The following is a 15,718-nucleotide window of genomic DNA, read 5'->3' on the forward strand; positions in this document are numbered from 1 at the left end:
ACACACTATACACACTATACACACTATACACACTATTCACACTATACACACTATACACTATACACACTACACACTATACACACTATACACTATACACACTATACACACTATACACACTATACACACTATACACACTATTCACATTATACACACTATACACTACACACACTATACACACTATACACTACACACACTATACACACTATACACTATACACACTACACACTATACACACTATACACACTATACACACTATACACACTATTCACATTATATACTCTATACACTACACACTATACACACTATACACACTATACACACTATACACACTATTCACATTATACACACTATACACTATACACACTATACACACTATACACTATACACACTACACACACTATACACACTATTCACATTATACACACTATACACTACACACACTATACACACTATACACTACACACACTATACACACTATACACACTATACACACTATATACACTATACACACTATACACACTATATACACTATACACTACACACACTATACACTACACCCTATACACACTATATACACTATACACACTATACACACTATACACACTATACACTACACACACTATACACTGCACACTATACACACTATACACACTACACACTATACACACTATACACTACACACACTATTCACATTATACACACTATACACTACACACACTATACACTATACACACTATACACACTATACGCTAAACACACTATACACACTATACACACTATACACACTATACACTATACACTACACACACTATACACACTATACACACTATACACACTATACGCTAAACACACTATACACACTATACACACTATACACACTATACACACTATACACTACACACACTATTCACATTATACACACTATACACTACACACACTATACACTATACACACTATACACTATACACTACACACACTATACACACTATACACACTATACACACTACACACACTATACACACTATACACACTATACACACTATACACACTATACACACTATACACACTATTCACATTATACACACTATACACTACACACACTATACACTACACACACTATACACACTATACACACTATACACCCTATACACACTATATACACTATACACACTATACACACTATACACTACACACACTATACACTACACACTATACACACTATACACACTACACACTACACACACTATACACTATACACACTATACACACTATACGCTAAACACACTATACACACTATACACACTATACACACTATACACTACACACACTATACACACTATACACACTATACACACTACACACACTATACACAATATACACACTATACACTATACACACTATACACTATACGCACTATACACTATCCACACTACACACTCTACACTATACACACTATACACACTACACACTATAGACACTACACACTATACACTACACACACTATACACACTATACACACTATACACACTACACACACTATACACAATATACACACTATACACTATACACACTATACACTATACGCACTATACACTATCCACACTACACACTCTACACTATACACACTATACACACTACACACTATAGACACTACACACTATACACTATACACTATACACACTATACACTATACACACTATACACACTATACACACTACACACTATACACACTATACACACTAAACACTACACACTATACACACTATACACTATACACACTATACACACAATACACTACACACTATACACACTATACACACTATACACACTATTCACATTATACACACTATACACTACACACACTATACACTACACACACTATACACACTATACACTACACACACTATACACACTACACACTATACACACTACACACACTACACACACATACACAGACGCACACACACTATACACACTATACACACTATACACACTATACACACTATATACACTACACACACTATACACACTACACACTATACATACTACACACTATACACACTACACACATTATACACACTACACACTATACACACTATACACACTACACACTACACACTATACATACTACACACTATACACACTACACACATTATACACACTACACACTATACACACTATACACACTATACACACTTTACACACTACACACTATACACACTATACACACTATACACACTACACATTATACACACTACACACTATACACACTATACACACTATACACACTTTACACACTACACACTATACACACTATACACCATACACACTACACACTATACACACTATACACCATACACACTACACATTATACACACTATACACACTATACACTACACATTACACACACTATACACTATACACACTATAAACACTACACTATAGACACTGCACACAGCAAGTAATCCACTACACACACTATACACACTACACTACACACACACACACACACTCACACACACACTCTACTTGCGACTCAGAACCTTTTAATGAAATATGTTATTTTAACTGTGTTTGCGTGCGTGCGTGTTTGTGTGTGTGCGTGTGTGTGTGCGTGCGTGCGTGTGTGTGTGTGTGTTGTGTGTGTGTGTGTGTGTGTGTGCGCGTCTGTGTGTGTGCGTGTGTGTGTGTGTGTGCGTCTGTGTATGTGTGTGTGTCTGTGTGTGTGCGTGTGTGTGTGTGTGTGTGTGTGTGCGTCTGTGTGTGTGTGCGTGCGTGTGTGTGTGCGTGTGTGTGTGCGTGTGTGTGTGGTGTGCGTGTGCGTGTGTGCGTGTGCGTGCGTGCGTGTGTGTAGGTCCTCTAACAGTCATTTTGATCTGGAGTGGTACGAGGGGAAGGTTTCTCTCAAAGCCTCTAATGGGAAATACGTTGCCGCCAAGAGGAACGGACAGCTAGCTGCTACCGTCGACAACGCAGGTTAGTCTGTCACCGTGGATACCGTTACCGTAACCGTGACGATACGTGCTGTAACTATGGCCGCAGCGGCCAGTGAATCTTATCGTTGGCAGAGTTGCGTCAGTTTTCCTTATTATTGAAATATCTGTCAATTAAACAATCAATCAACTAACTGATCGAGGCAGAAACCTATTCATTAACTTATCAAACGATCAGCTAATCAATCCGTGTTTGATCCGTTTCCTTGTTTTGTCTCCAGGGGAGGCGGAGCAGTTCCTGATGAAGCTGATCAATCGGCCAATCATAGTCCTCCGTGGAGAACACGGTTTCATTGGCTGTCGTAAGGTTGGCACGGGAATGCTGGATTCTAACCGCTCCTCCTACGACGTCTTCCAGCTGGAGTTTAAAGACGGAGCCTACAGCCTCCGAGGTACACAGACACACCTACACAGGGCCCGATGGAGTCTCCCAAATTCCGTTTTCTTCTTTGTTTTTCCAGGTTTCCGTTTTCCCTTTTTCTAGTTTTCGTTCTCAAAATCACACTTTTTTGTAAAGGAAAAAAAAAAAAAACGTAATTTGATGTTCTAAGTCCACAACAACGCTTAAATCACATCAGTAACTTTCAAGGTCTGGATTTGTTTTTGATAAATATTTTATTTTGGGGTGTAGTAACCCTAGTAACCCTATAATTCCAGTGCCGAGGCAGATCATGTGACTTCATTGCTCATAAACTGCTCCATCGCTCCATGTCCCCTCCTACTGCTCGGGCTAAAAACCACTCCGCGCTCACAGGGGGAACGATCTTCCGCTCCAAACTGAGGCTGTTCTGAAAACAAAAAGGGGATGCAACTCAATATTAGGAAAGGTGTTCCTCATGTTTTGATATAATCTACAATAAATCTCTGTTCTCCCTCCTCTCTAGATTCACAGGGGAAGTTCTGGTGCGTTGGGGAGGAGTCCGCAGTGGTGTGCAGCGGGGACACGCCCACCTACTTCCTGTTTGAGCTGTGTGACTACAACAAGATGGCGGTGCGAGCGCCGGGGGGACGGTACCTTAAAGGAGATCACGCTGGGGTTCTGAAGGCCAACGCTGAGGGGTTGGACAATGCAACACTGTGGGAGTACTGACCACCCTATAAAGTTACCATACATCATTCTGGGTAACATCAATTACCCCACTGTAGAAATCCTTTAAATAAGTATACTCCGTCTGTTATGACTTTATATGGGCAAATAGAATGTATAGAATAAAAAGGAACGTTTCAGACCTTCCAGAGTCTGAGGGTGGTTTCAGACCTTCCTGAGTCTGAGGGTGGTTTCAGACCTTCCTGAGTCTGAGGGTGGTTTCAGACCTTCCTGAGTCTGAGGGTGGTTTCAGACCTTCCTGAGTCTGAGGGTGGTTTTAACCTTCCTGAGTCTGAGGGTGGTTTTAACCTTCCTGAGTCTGAGGGTGGTTTTAACCTTCCAGAGTCTGAGGGTGGTTTTAACCTTCCAGAGTCTGAGGGTGGTTTTAACCTTCCTGAGTCTGAGGGTGGTTTTAACCTTCCTGAGTCTGAGGGTGGTTTTACCCTTCCTGAGTCTGAGGGTGGTTTTAACCTTCCTGAGTCTGAGGGTGGTTTCAACCTTCCTGAGTCTGAGGGTGGTTTTAACCTTCCTGAGTCTGAGGGTGGTTTTAACCTTCCTGAGTCTGAGGGTGGTTTTACCCTTCCTGAGTCTGAGGGTGGTTTTAACCTTCCTGAGTCTGAGGGTGGTTTTAACCTTCCTGAGTCTGAGGGTGGTTTTAACCTTCCTGAGTCTGAGGGTGGTTTCAACCTTCCTGAGTCTGAGGGTGGTTTTAACCTTCCTGAGTCTGAGGGTGGTTTTACCCTTCCAGACAGGGACTTGTATCAGCTCACCACCCAGGGTTTTTACTTGTGACATGTAGTTAAATGCACTAAAGAGGAACCATGGGTCCATAATGAAGATGCACATCTTTTAACCTGTCTGTTTTCAGAGGACAAAGATACGAACATTAACAACGTCATAGTTTAGAACACTATAAACAAAATGGAAGAAAATGAAACGGAATCTACAAGAACCAAATATCAGTCCCTAGAAACACAACACTATGGAACAGTCCTTTCACAATTCACGTGTTGATCCACATGGAAAACTAAAGGCATTTTCATGACAGAAGCAATTACAATTTAAACATGCAACTTTAAAAAAAAAAAGTTTATATCACCAAATGTCGATTTTAAATATTTTCAAATTAGAGAATCTTATTTGAGTCAGAAAATGATGTTCATATGATAGGTAAGATATACACTACTGGTCAAACGTTTGGACACATCTACTCATTCAAGGGTTTTTCCTATATTATTTTGTACTATTTTCTACATTGTGGGATAATAGTGAAGACAACAAAACTATGGAATTACTACATGGAATCATGTAGTAACCAAAAAAGTGTTAAACAAATCAAAATATATTTTATATTTGAGATTCTTCAAAGTAGCCACCTTTTTGCCTTGATGACAGCTTTGCACACTCTTGGCATTCTCTCAACCAACTTCACCTGGAATACCTTTCAACATATGTTGAGCACTTGTTGGCTGCTTTTCCTTCACTCTGCTGTCCGACTCATCCCAAATCATCTACATTTTGTTGAGGTAGTGGGATTGTGGAGGCCAGGTCATTTGATGCAGCACTCCATCACTCTCCTTTGTAAATTAGCCTTTACACAGCCTGGAGGTGTGTTGGGTCATTGTCCTGTTGAAAAACAAATGATTGTCCCACTAAGCCCAAACCAGATGGGATGGCGTATCGCTGCAGAATGCTGTGGTAGCCATGCTGGTTAAGTGTGCATTGAATTCTAAATAAATCACAGACAGTGTCACTAGCAAAGCATCCCCACACCATCACACCTCCTCCTCCATGCTTCACGGTGGGAACCACACATGCAGAGATTATTAGTTCTCCCACACAGTGTCTCACAAAGACAAACATTTTCCAATTTGGACTCCAGACCAAAGGACATATTTCCACCAGTTACGGGTTAGGGTTCACTCAGTCTCCTCCGAACAGTTGATGTTGAGATGTGTCTGTTACTTGAACTGCGTGAAGCATTTATTTGGGCTGTAATTTCTGAGGCTGGTAACTAATTAAGTTATCCACTGCAGCAGAGGTAACTCTGGGTCTTCCTTTCCTGTGGCGGTCCTCATGAGAGACAGTTTCATCATAGCGCTTGATGGTTTTTGCGACTGCACTTGAAGAAACTTTCAATGGTCTTGAAATGTTCCGGATTGACTGACCTTCATGTCTTAAAGTAATGATGGACTGTCGTTTCTCTTTGCTTATTTGAGCTGTTCTTGCCATAATATGGACTTGGTCTTTTACCAAATAGGGATATCTTATGTATACCACCCCTACGTTGTCACAACACAACTGATTGGCTCAAACACATTAAGAAGAAAAGAAATTCCACAAATTAACATTTAACAAGGCACACCTGTTAATTGAAATTAATTCCAGGTGACTACCTCATGAAGCTGGTTGAGAGACTGCCAAGATTGTGCAAAGCTGTCATCAAGGCAAAGGGTGGTGGGGGGGGGTATTTTAAGAATCTCAAATATAAAATATATTTTGATGTGTTTAACACTTTTTTGGTTACTACATGATTCCATATGTTATTTCATAGTTTTGTTGTCTTCACTATTATTCTACAATGTAAAAAATAGTAAAAATAAAGAAAACCCCCTTGAATGAGTAGGTGTGACACCTTTGACCGGTAGTGTACTAAACCTTGCAGAGAGCCAATACATTCTATACATTAGTTTATACTGGATTATGTTTATATTTTCTATAACTTTCATTTAGTTGTGCTCCAACTTTCCCTCCATCTTGTGCCAACATCAGTTATTTTTAAGTCTTGGTTCCAATAGTTTATAGTTGTTTTTCTAAGAGAGATGCAAGAGACAAAATGCACAACTTGTACAGCACAAACGGCAGAGTCACGTCTTCAGTGTAAAACTAACCATGACTCAATAATCCATGCATTCTGGGAATGTTATGATGTCATAAAGATACGGGCGGAGTTGGAACGTTGGCTGTCAGAAGTGTTACAATGTAAACTTAATATTAAATCCGTCTGTCTGTATATTTCAAGACATGACATATGAGGGGTGTAATGAGAGACCCAATTGGGAGGGGGGAGGAATATTTTACTCGTCAATGATTTAGAAAAAAAACTTTGACTTAAAAAAAACTGGAAATCACATGATCATACATCATTACAACAGTGGATGAATCCTAATGTTTATATAAATATTGAAAACGTGTGGGCTACGGAGAAACATTCAACAGTGGATGAATCCTAATGTTTATTTAAATATTGAAAACGTGTGGGCTACGGAGAAACATTCTACAGTGCCATTTGAGGTCATATTTCATAGAGTTCTACAAGTACCGGCACCTTCCTGGGGAGGACGGATGAGGGGGGGAGACATATGTGATGTGTACAGTAACAGTGGGAACATGTGGGTCTGAGCAGGTGTGATGTCATTGATGTTTTGGTAACATTAGTGGTCTGTTTATGGTCTTTGTTTACGCATGTTGTTATTGTAAAATTCTATTTCAAAATGAAAATACTCACACTTTACAGTTATACACATTACAGTTATATACTTTACAGTTATACACTTTACAGTTGTACACTGTACAGTTAACACTCACACTTTACAGTTACACACTTTACAGTTATACACTTTACAGTTATACACTTTACAGTTATATACTTTACAGTTATACACTTTACAGTTATACACTTTACAGTTATACACTTTACAGTTGTACACTGTACAGTTAACACTCACACTTTACAGTTACACACTTTACAGTTATACACTTTACAGTTATATACTTTACAGTTAACACTCAAACTTTACAGGTATACACTTTACAGTTAACATTCACACTTTACTGTTATAAACTTTACAGTTATACACTTTACAGTTAACACTTACACTTTACAGTTAACACTCAAACCTTACAATTATACACTTTAAAGTTAACACTCACACTTTACAGTTATACACTTTACAGTTATACACTTTACAGTTAACATTCACACTTTAGAGTTAACACTCACACTTTACAGTTAACATTCATACTTTACAGTCATAAAATTTACAGTTATACACTTTACAGTTAACACTCAAACTTTACAGTTAACACTCACACTTTACAGTTAACACTCATACTTTACAGTTATACATTTTAAAGTTAACACTCAAACTGTACAGTTATACACTTTACAGTTATACACTTACACTTTACAGTTATACACTTTACAGTTATACATTTTAAAGTTAACACTCGAACTTTACAGTTATACACTTTACAGTTATACACTTACACTTTACAGTTATACACTTTACAGTTATACACTTTACAGTTATACACTTTACAGTTAACACTCACACTTTACAGTTATACACTTTACAGTTATACACTTTGCAGTTAACACTCACATTTTACAGTTAACATTCACACTTTACAGTTAACACTCACACTTTACAGTTAACATTCATACTTTACAGTTATAAACTTCACAGTTATACACTTTACAGTTACCACTCACACTTTACAGTTAACATTCATACTTTACAGTTATAAACTTCACAGTTATACACTTTACAGTTACCACTCATACTTTACAGTTAACACTCAAACTTTACAGTTATACACTTTACAGTTAACACTCACACTTTACAGTTATACACTTTACAGTTACCACTCACACTTTACAGTTAACACTCAACATTTACAGTTATACACTTTACAGTTAACACTCACACTTTACAGTTATATACTTTACAGTTAACACTCACACTTTACAGTTAACACTCACACTTTACAGTTATATACTTTACAGTTTACAGTTAACACTCACACTTTACAGTTAACACTCACACTTTACAGTTAACACTCACACTTTACAGTTCTCACTCACACTTTACAGTTAACACTCATAGTTAACACTCAAACATCAAAACATCAATATGCACACATAGTGCCACATTATAATTTGGCTCTGTTGTATCAAGGGCACTATAGTTTCCTAATGTCCCTGGGCCTATACGGCTGTATACGTTGTATCAAGGGCACTATAGTTTCCTAATGTCCCTGGGCCTATACGGATGTATATGTTGTATCAAGGGCACTATAGTTTCCTAATGTCCCTGGGCCTATACGGCTGTATATGTTGTATCAAGGGCACTATAGTTTCCTAATGTCCCTGGGCCTATACGGCTGTATATGGGGCTACATATAGGGGCTATATGTGGCTAATACTGGAGACCCCAAACTGGAAATGATCACATCTGGAATGCTATAGGTTCACTCTCTGCCTTAAATGAGTCAGCTGGGATCTGAAAACAGAGACAGAACGTTCCTCATCTGTCTGAACTCTTAACCATCTCAGAGACCAGACGTTTCTCATCTGTCTGAACTCTTAACCATCTCAAAGACTGAACGTTCCTCATCTGTCTGAACTCTTAACCATCTCAGAGACAAGACGTTTCTCATCTGTCTGAACTCTTAAACCATCTCAGAGACAAGACATTTCTCATCTGTCTGAACTCTTAACCATCTCAGAGACAGAACGTTTCTCATCTGTCTGAACTCTTAACCATCTCAGAGACAGAACGTTCCTCATCTGTCTGAACTCTTAACCATCTCAGAGACAAGACGTTCCTCATCTGTCTGAACTCTTAACCATCTCAGAGACTGAACGGTCCTCATCTGTCTGAACTCTTAACCCTCTCAGAGACAAGACGTTCCTCATCTGTCTGAACTCTTAACCATCTCAGAGACTGAATGTTTCTCATCTGTCTGAACTCTTAATCATCTCAGAGACAAGACGTTTCTCATCTGTCTGAACTCTTAACCATCTCAGAGACAAGACGTTTCTCATCTGGCTGAACTCGTAACCATCTCAGAGACAAGACGTTTCTCATCTGTCTGAACTGTTAAATCATCTCAGAGACAAGACGTTTCTCATCTGTCTGAACTCTTAAACCATCTCAGAGACAAGACATTTCTCATCTGTCTGAACTCTTAAACCATCTCAGAGACAAAGGCTGGGGATCCCAGATCCCTGATTATAGGGGAATCACCCAAGTGTTGTCACAGGTCTAAATCAGGCCCAGATTAGAGGAGAATCACCCACGTGTTGTCCCAGGTCTAAATCAGGCCCAGATTAGAGGGGAATCGCCCACGTGTTGTCCCAGGTCTAAATCAGGCCCAGATTAGAGGGGAATCACCCACGTGTTGTCCCAGGTCTAAATCAGGCCCAGATTAGAGGGGAATCACCCACGTGTTGTCCCAGATCTAAATCAGGCCCTGATGAGAGGGGAATCACCCACGTGTTGTCCCAGGTCTAAATCAGGCCCTGATTAGAGGGGAATCGCCCACGTGCTGTCCCAGGTCTAAATAAGGCCCTGATTATAGGGGAACAATGAATAAAAGTAGCAGAACTGTCTTCCCAGGGCCAGAGTTGAGGATTACAGGGAAAAGGATGCCATTTGGAACACACCCATAATGTTTCTAAACCATCTCTTCCTCTGGCTGCTAAACTGGGGAGTCCAACAGCGTCTAACTGAGTCACACTAACTGGCTATAATGATTATTAGAATAACTGGCTAGAACCATGGAACCAGAGTTTAGAACTGGTTAGAACCATAGAACTATAGTTGAGAACTGGTTAGAACTGGCTAGAACCATAGAACCATAGTTGAGAACTGGTTAGAACTGGCTAGAACCATGGAACCAGAGTTTAGAACTGGCTAGAACCATAGTTTAGAACTGGTTAGAACTGGCTAGGACCATGGAAGCAGAGTTTACGACTGGTTAGACCTGGCTATAACCATAGTTTACAACTGGTTAGAACTGGCTAGAACCATGGAACCAGAGTTTACGACTGGTTAGACCTGGCTATAACCATAGTTTACAACTGGTTAGAACTGGCTAGAACCATGGAACCAGAGTTGAGAACTGGTTAGAACTGGCTAGAACCATGGAACCATAGTTGAGAACTGGTTAGAACTGGCTAGAACCATGGAACCATAGTTAAGAACTGGTTAGAACCATAGAACCATGCCTGTGTGTCTGTCTGGCCTAGATTCTAATACGCTACAGGGATCTCTATGCACCCTGACTAGAACACACAGCTGTGATGCGATTCGGAGGTTGACATTAATAAGGATTCTAGAGAAAACGTGATGATCTGAACCATGTGTGTCTGTGATGTAATACACGTCTTTGTGATGACGAAGAGCACAACTCTTTATTGATGAAACACTCGCCTGTCTGAACCTCTGCGTAGTCTAATATCGGGGCGCTGCTATTGGCCCGTGAGCACAAAGGGGGAAATCCGATTGGTTGTGGCGGTGCTTTGCTTGGTTTTCTTCTTTTCATAATGTTGCATTTGTATTTCAACTTAAAGTCCAATAAAACTTCACAGTGTAAAAAGTTCCCTGAGAAACTCCTGTATTTTCTTATTTTTAACTTCCTGACTAGATGATTGACAGGAGCACATGATTATTACTCCCGCCTCTCTGGAATGTTGGGAAGCCTCCATCATCGTCTTGACAACCTCGCCACAGCTCAACTCCCAGCTGTTGGTCTGTGGAAAAGCTGAGACAAACACTACACACACACATCCTTATCTCGCTAATCTGCTAGTCATTAGTATCACAGCTGGGAGGATTAGCATAGCCTCCGTTAGCTTAGCTTCAACCTATAACACAGTTTGGAGGATTAGCATAACCTCCGTTAGCTTAGCTTCAACCTATAACACAGTTTGGAGGATTAGCATAGCCTCCGTTAGCTTAGCTTCAACCTATAACACAGTTTGGAGGATTAGCATAGCCGCCGTTAGCTTAGCTTCAACCTATGACACAGTTTGGAGGATTAGCATAGCATTCGTTAGCTTAGCGTTGCATAGCTCAGTTTCACCCCAGATGACAGCATAGCTAATAGGGCAGTAAGCTTTAGTCTTAACCACCCACTCAGTTCACACAGCTCTAAAGACAGACAGATCTCTGTAGACACACAGCTCTAAAGACAGACAGATCTCTGTAGACACACAGCTCTCTACTCAACCTAAACACAGAGGTTCCTTGCACAATGTTGACTTGACTTTCTCCTATTCTCTCTTTTTTCTCTCTCCTCTCTGTCTCTCCAACAGAACAATGTTGACTTGACTTTCTCCTTTTCTCTCTCTCTACCTCTCCCTCTCTCTCTCTTTCTTTCTCTCTCTCTCTCTCTCCCTCTCTCTCTCTCTCTCTCTCTCTCTCCCTCTCCCTCTCTCTCTTTCTCTTTATTTCTCTCTCTCTCTCTCTCTCTCTCTCTCTCTCTCTCTCTCTCTCTCTCTCTCTCTCTCTCTCTCTCTCTCTCTCTCTCTCTCTCTCTCTCTCTCTCTCTCTCTCTCTCTCTCTCTCAACCCTAGGTAGTGTCCAGATGAGCTTGTTTTTAAACCAAGGTAGTGTCCAGTTGAGCTTGTTTTTAACCCTAGGTAACTGTAGTGTGTGCGGTACTCTGTGTTTTGTACCAGTTGAGAACTTTGGTCTAATTCCCTGAGATCTGGTTCTTCTCTGGAAAAATCATTATTTAAGTATTCTTGTGGTTTTACTGCCAGGGCCTGCCCTAGACGTTCCAGACTCTACTGTAGGTCATGTGCTGTGGGTGACAGCAGGCATAGGTCATCTGAGAAGAGCAGGCATATAACCTCTGAATTGTGGAGACTAACACCAGGGGCTGAGGATCTTTCTAGAATAGTGGCCCATTCTTTGATGTAAATATTGTAGAGTGCAGGGTTCAGATTGCAACCCTGACGAAGGCCCCGCCTCTGGTTAAAGAATTCTGTTATTTTCTTACCAATTTTGATGCTGCACATATTGCCAGTGATTTAATGATGTCATATGTTTTTTCTCTCTACAACAGAACAATGTTGACTTTACTCTCTCCTCTCCTCTCCTCTCCTCTCCTCTCCTCTCCTCTCCTCTCCTCTCCTCTCCTCTCCTCTCCTCTCCTCTCCACTCCTCTCCTCTCCTCTCCTCTCCTCTCCTCTGTCTCTCCTCTCCTCTCCCTCCCTCCTCTCCTCTCCTCTCCTCTCCTCTCCTCTCCTCTCCTCTCCTCTCCTCTGTCTCTCCTCTCCTCTGTCGCTCCTCTCCTCTCTTCTCCTTTCTTCTCTCTCTCAGCAGAACAATGAGTTACAGAATGAAGGAATGCAGCAGTCAGCCCAGAACGCTGCCTGTTCTCTGTTTCACAATGAGAGGATATAGGAGGTTCACAATGCTCTCAGTCTCTTCACCAGTGTACACTTAAAACAGAGGATATAGGAGGTTCACAGTAACCTGGTTTAGTTACTACTGAGAGGAGGACAGAGACAGAGGATATAGGAGGTTCACAGTAACCTGGTTTAGTTTCTACTGAGAAGAGGACAGCGACAGAGGATATAGGATGTTCACAGTAACCTGGTTTAGTTTCTACAGAGAGGAGGACAGAGACAGAGGATATAGGAGGTTCACAGTAACCTGGTTTAGTTTATACTGAGAGGAGGACAGCGACAGAGGATATAGGAGGTTCACAGTAACCTGGTTTAGTTTCTACTAAGAAGAGGACAGCGACAGAGGAGGTTCACAGTAACCTGGTTTAGTTACTACAGAGAGGAGGACAGAGACAGAGGATATAGGAGGTTCACAGTAACCTGGTTTAGTTTCTACAGAGAGGAGGACAGAGACAGAGGATATAGGAGGTTCACAGTAACCTGGTTTAGTTACTACAGAGAGGAGGACAGAGACACAGGAAATAGGAGGTTCACAGTAACCTGGTTTAGTTTCTACAGAGAGGAGGAAAGAGACAGAGGAGGTTCACAGTAACCTGGTTTAGTTACTACTGAGAGGAGGACAGAGACAGAGGATATAGGAGGTTCACAGTAACCTGGTTTAGTTTCTACAGAGAGGAGGACAGAGACAGAGGATATAGGAGGTTCACAGTAACCTGGTTTAGTTACTACAGAGAGGAGGACAGAGACAGAGGATATAGGAGGTTCACAGTAACCTGGTTTAGTTTCTACAGAGAGGAGGACAGAGACAGAGGATATAGGAGGTTCACAGTAACCTGGTTTAGTTACTACTGAGAGGAGGACAGAGACAGAGGAGGTTCACAGTAACCTGGTTTAGTTACTACTGAGAGGACAGAGACAGAGGAGGTTCACAGTAACCTGGTTTAGTTACTACTGAGAGGAGGAGAGAGACAGAGGATATAGGAGGTTCACAGTAACCTGGTTTAGTTTCTACAGAGAGGAGGACAGAGACAGAGGAGGTTCACATTAACCTGGTTTAGTTTCTACTGAAAGGAGGACAGAGACAGAGGTTCACAGTAACCTGTTTTACTTTCTACTGAGAGGAGGACAGAGACAGGGGATATAGGAGGTGCACAGTAACCTGTTTTAGTTTCTACTGAGAGGAGGACAGCGACAGAGGAGGTTCACAGTAACCTGGTTTAGTTTCTACTGAGAGGAGGACAGCGACAGAGGAGGTTCACAGTAACCTGGTTTAGTTTCTACTGAGAGGAGGACAGCGACAGAGGATATAGGAGGTTCACAGTAACCTGTTTTAGTTTCTATGGAGAGGAGGACAGAGACTATCCTTCTATCCTAACAATGAACCAATGATACCACCTTCTATCCTAACAATGGAACAATGAATGATACCACCTTCTATCCTAACAATGGAACAATGATAACACCTTCTATCCTAACAATGCAACAATGATACCACCTTCTATCCTAACAATGATAACACCTTCTATCCTACCAATGATACCATCTACTATCCTAACAATGATACCACCTTCTATCCTAACAATGGAACAATGATACCACCTTCTATCCTAACAATGATACCACCTTCTATCCTAACAATGATACCATCTTCTATCCTACCAATGATACATCCTTCTATCCTAACAATGATACCACCTTCTATCCTAACAATGGAACAATGATACCACCGTCTGTCCTACCAATGATACCACTTTCTATCCTACCAATGATACCATATTCTATCCTAACAATGATACCACCTTCTATCCTACCAATGATACCACCTTCTATCCTAACAATGATACCACCTTCTAACCTAACAATGATACCACCTTCTATCCTAACAATGATACCACCTTCTATCCTAAAAATGATACCACCTTCTATCCTAACAATGATACCACCTTCTATCCTACCAATGATACCACCTTCTATCCTAACAATGATACCACCTTCTATCCTACCAATGATACCACCTTCTATCCTACCAATGATACCACCTTCTAACCTAACAATGATACCACCTTCTATCCTACCAATGATACCACCTTCTATCCTACCAATGATACCACCTTCTAACCTAACAATGATACCACCTTCTATCCTAACAATGATACCACCTTCTATTCTAAAAATGATACCACCTTCTATCCTAACAATGATACCACCTTCTATCCTAACAATGGAACAATGATACCACCTTCTATCCTAACAATGATACCACCTTCTATCCTAACAATGATACCACCTTCTATCCTACCAATGATACCACCTTCTATCCGAACAATGATACCATCTTCTATCCTACCAATGATGCCACCTTCTATCCTAACAATGATACCACCTTCTATCCTAACAATGGAACAATGATACCACCGTCTATCCTAACAATGA

General features: G+C 40.8%; 1 protein-coding gene across 1 annotated transcript in view; it reads left to right on the forward strand.

Moving 5' to 3' along the window:
* LOC110515373 (fascin) overlaps nt 1-4,226 on the forward strand; it is a 31,083-nt gene extending 26,857 nt beyond the window's left edge. Inside the window, exons 5-7 of the mRNA XM_036972518.1 lie at nt 2,855-2,976; nt 3,215-3,385; nt 3,878-4,226. Coding sequence (XP_036828413.1) covers nt 2,855-2,976; nt 3,215-3,385; nt 3,878-4,083 — 499 coding nt within the window. The 3' untranslated portion in view covers nt 4,084-4,226. The remainder of the gene's footprint in view (nt 1-2,854; nt 2,977-3,214; nt 3,386-3,877) is intronic.
* Nucleotides 4,227-15,718: the final 11,492 nt, after the last annotated feature.

This window comes from Oncorhynchus mykiss, unplaced genomic scaffold (genome assembly GCF_013265735.2).
Source record: "Oncorhynchus mykiss isolate Arlee unplaced genomic scaffold, USDA_OmykA_1.1 un_scaffold_169, whole genome shotgun sequence".
NCBI lineage: Eukaryota > Metazoa > Chordata > Actinopteri > Salmoniformes > Salmonidae > Oncorhynchus > Oncorhynchus mykiss.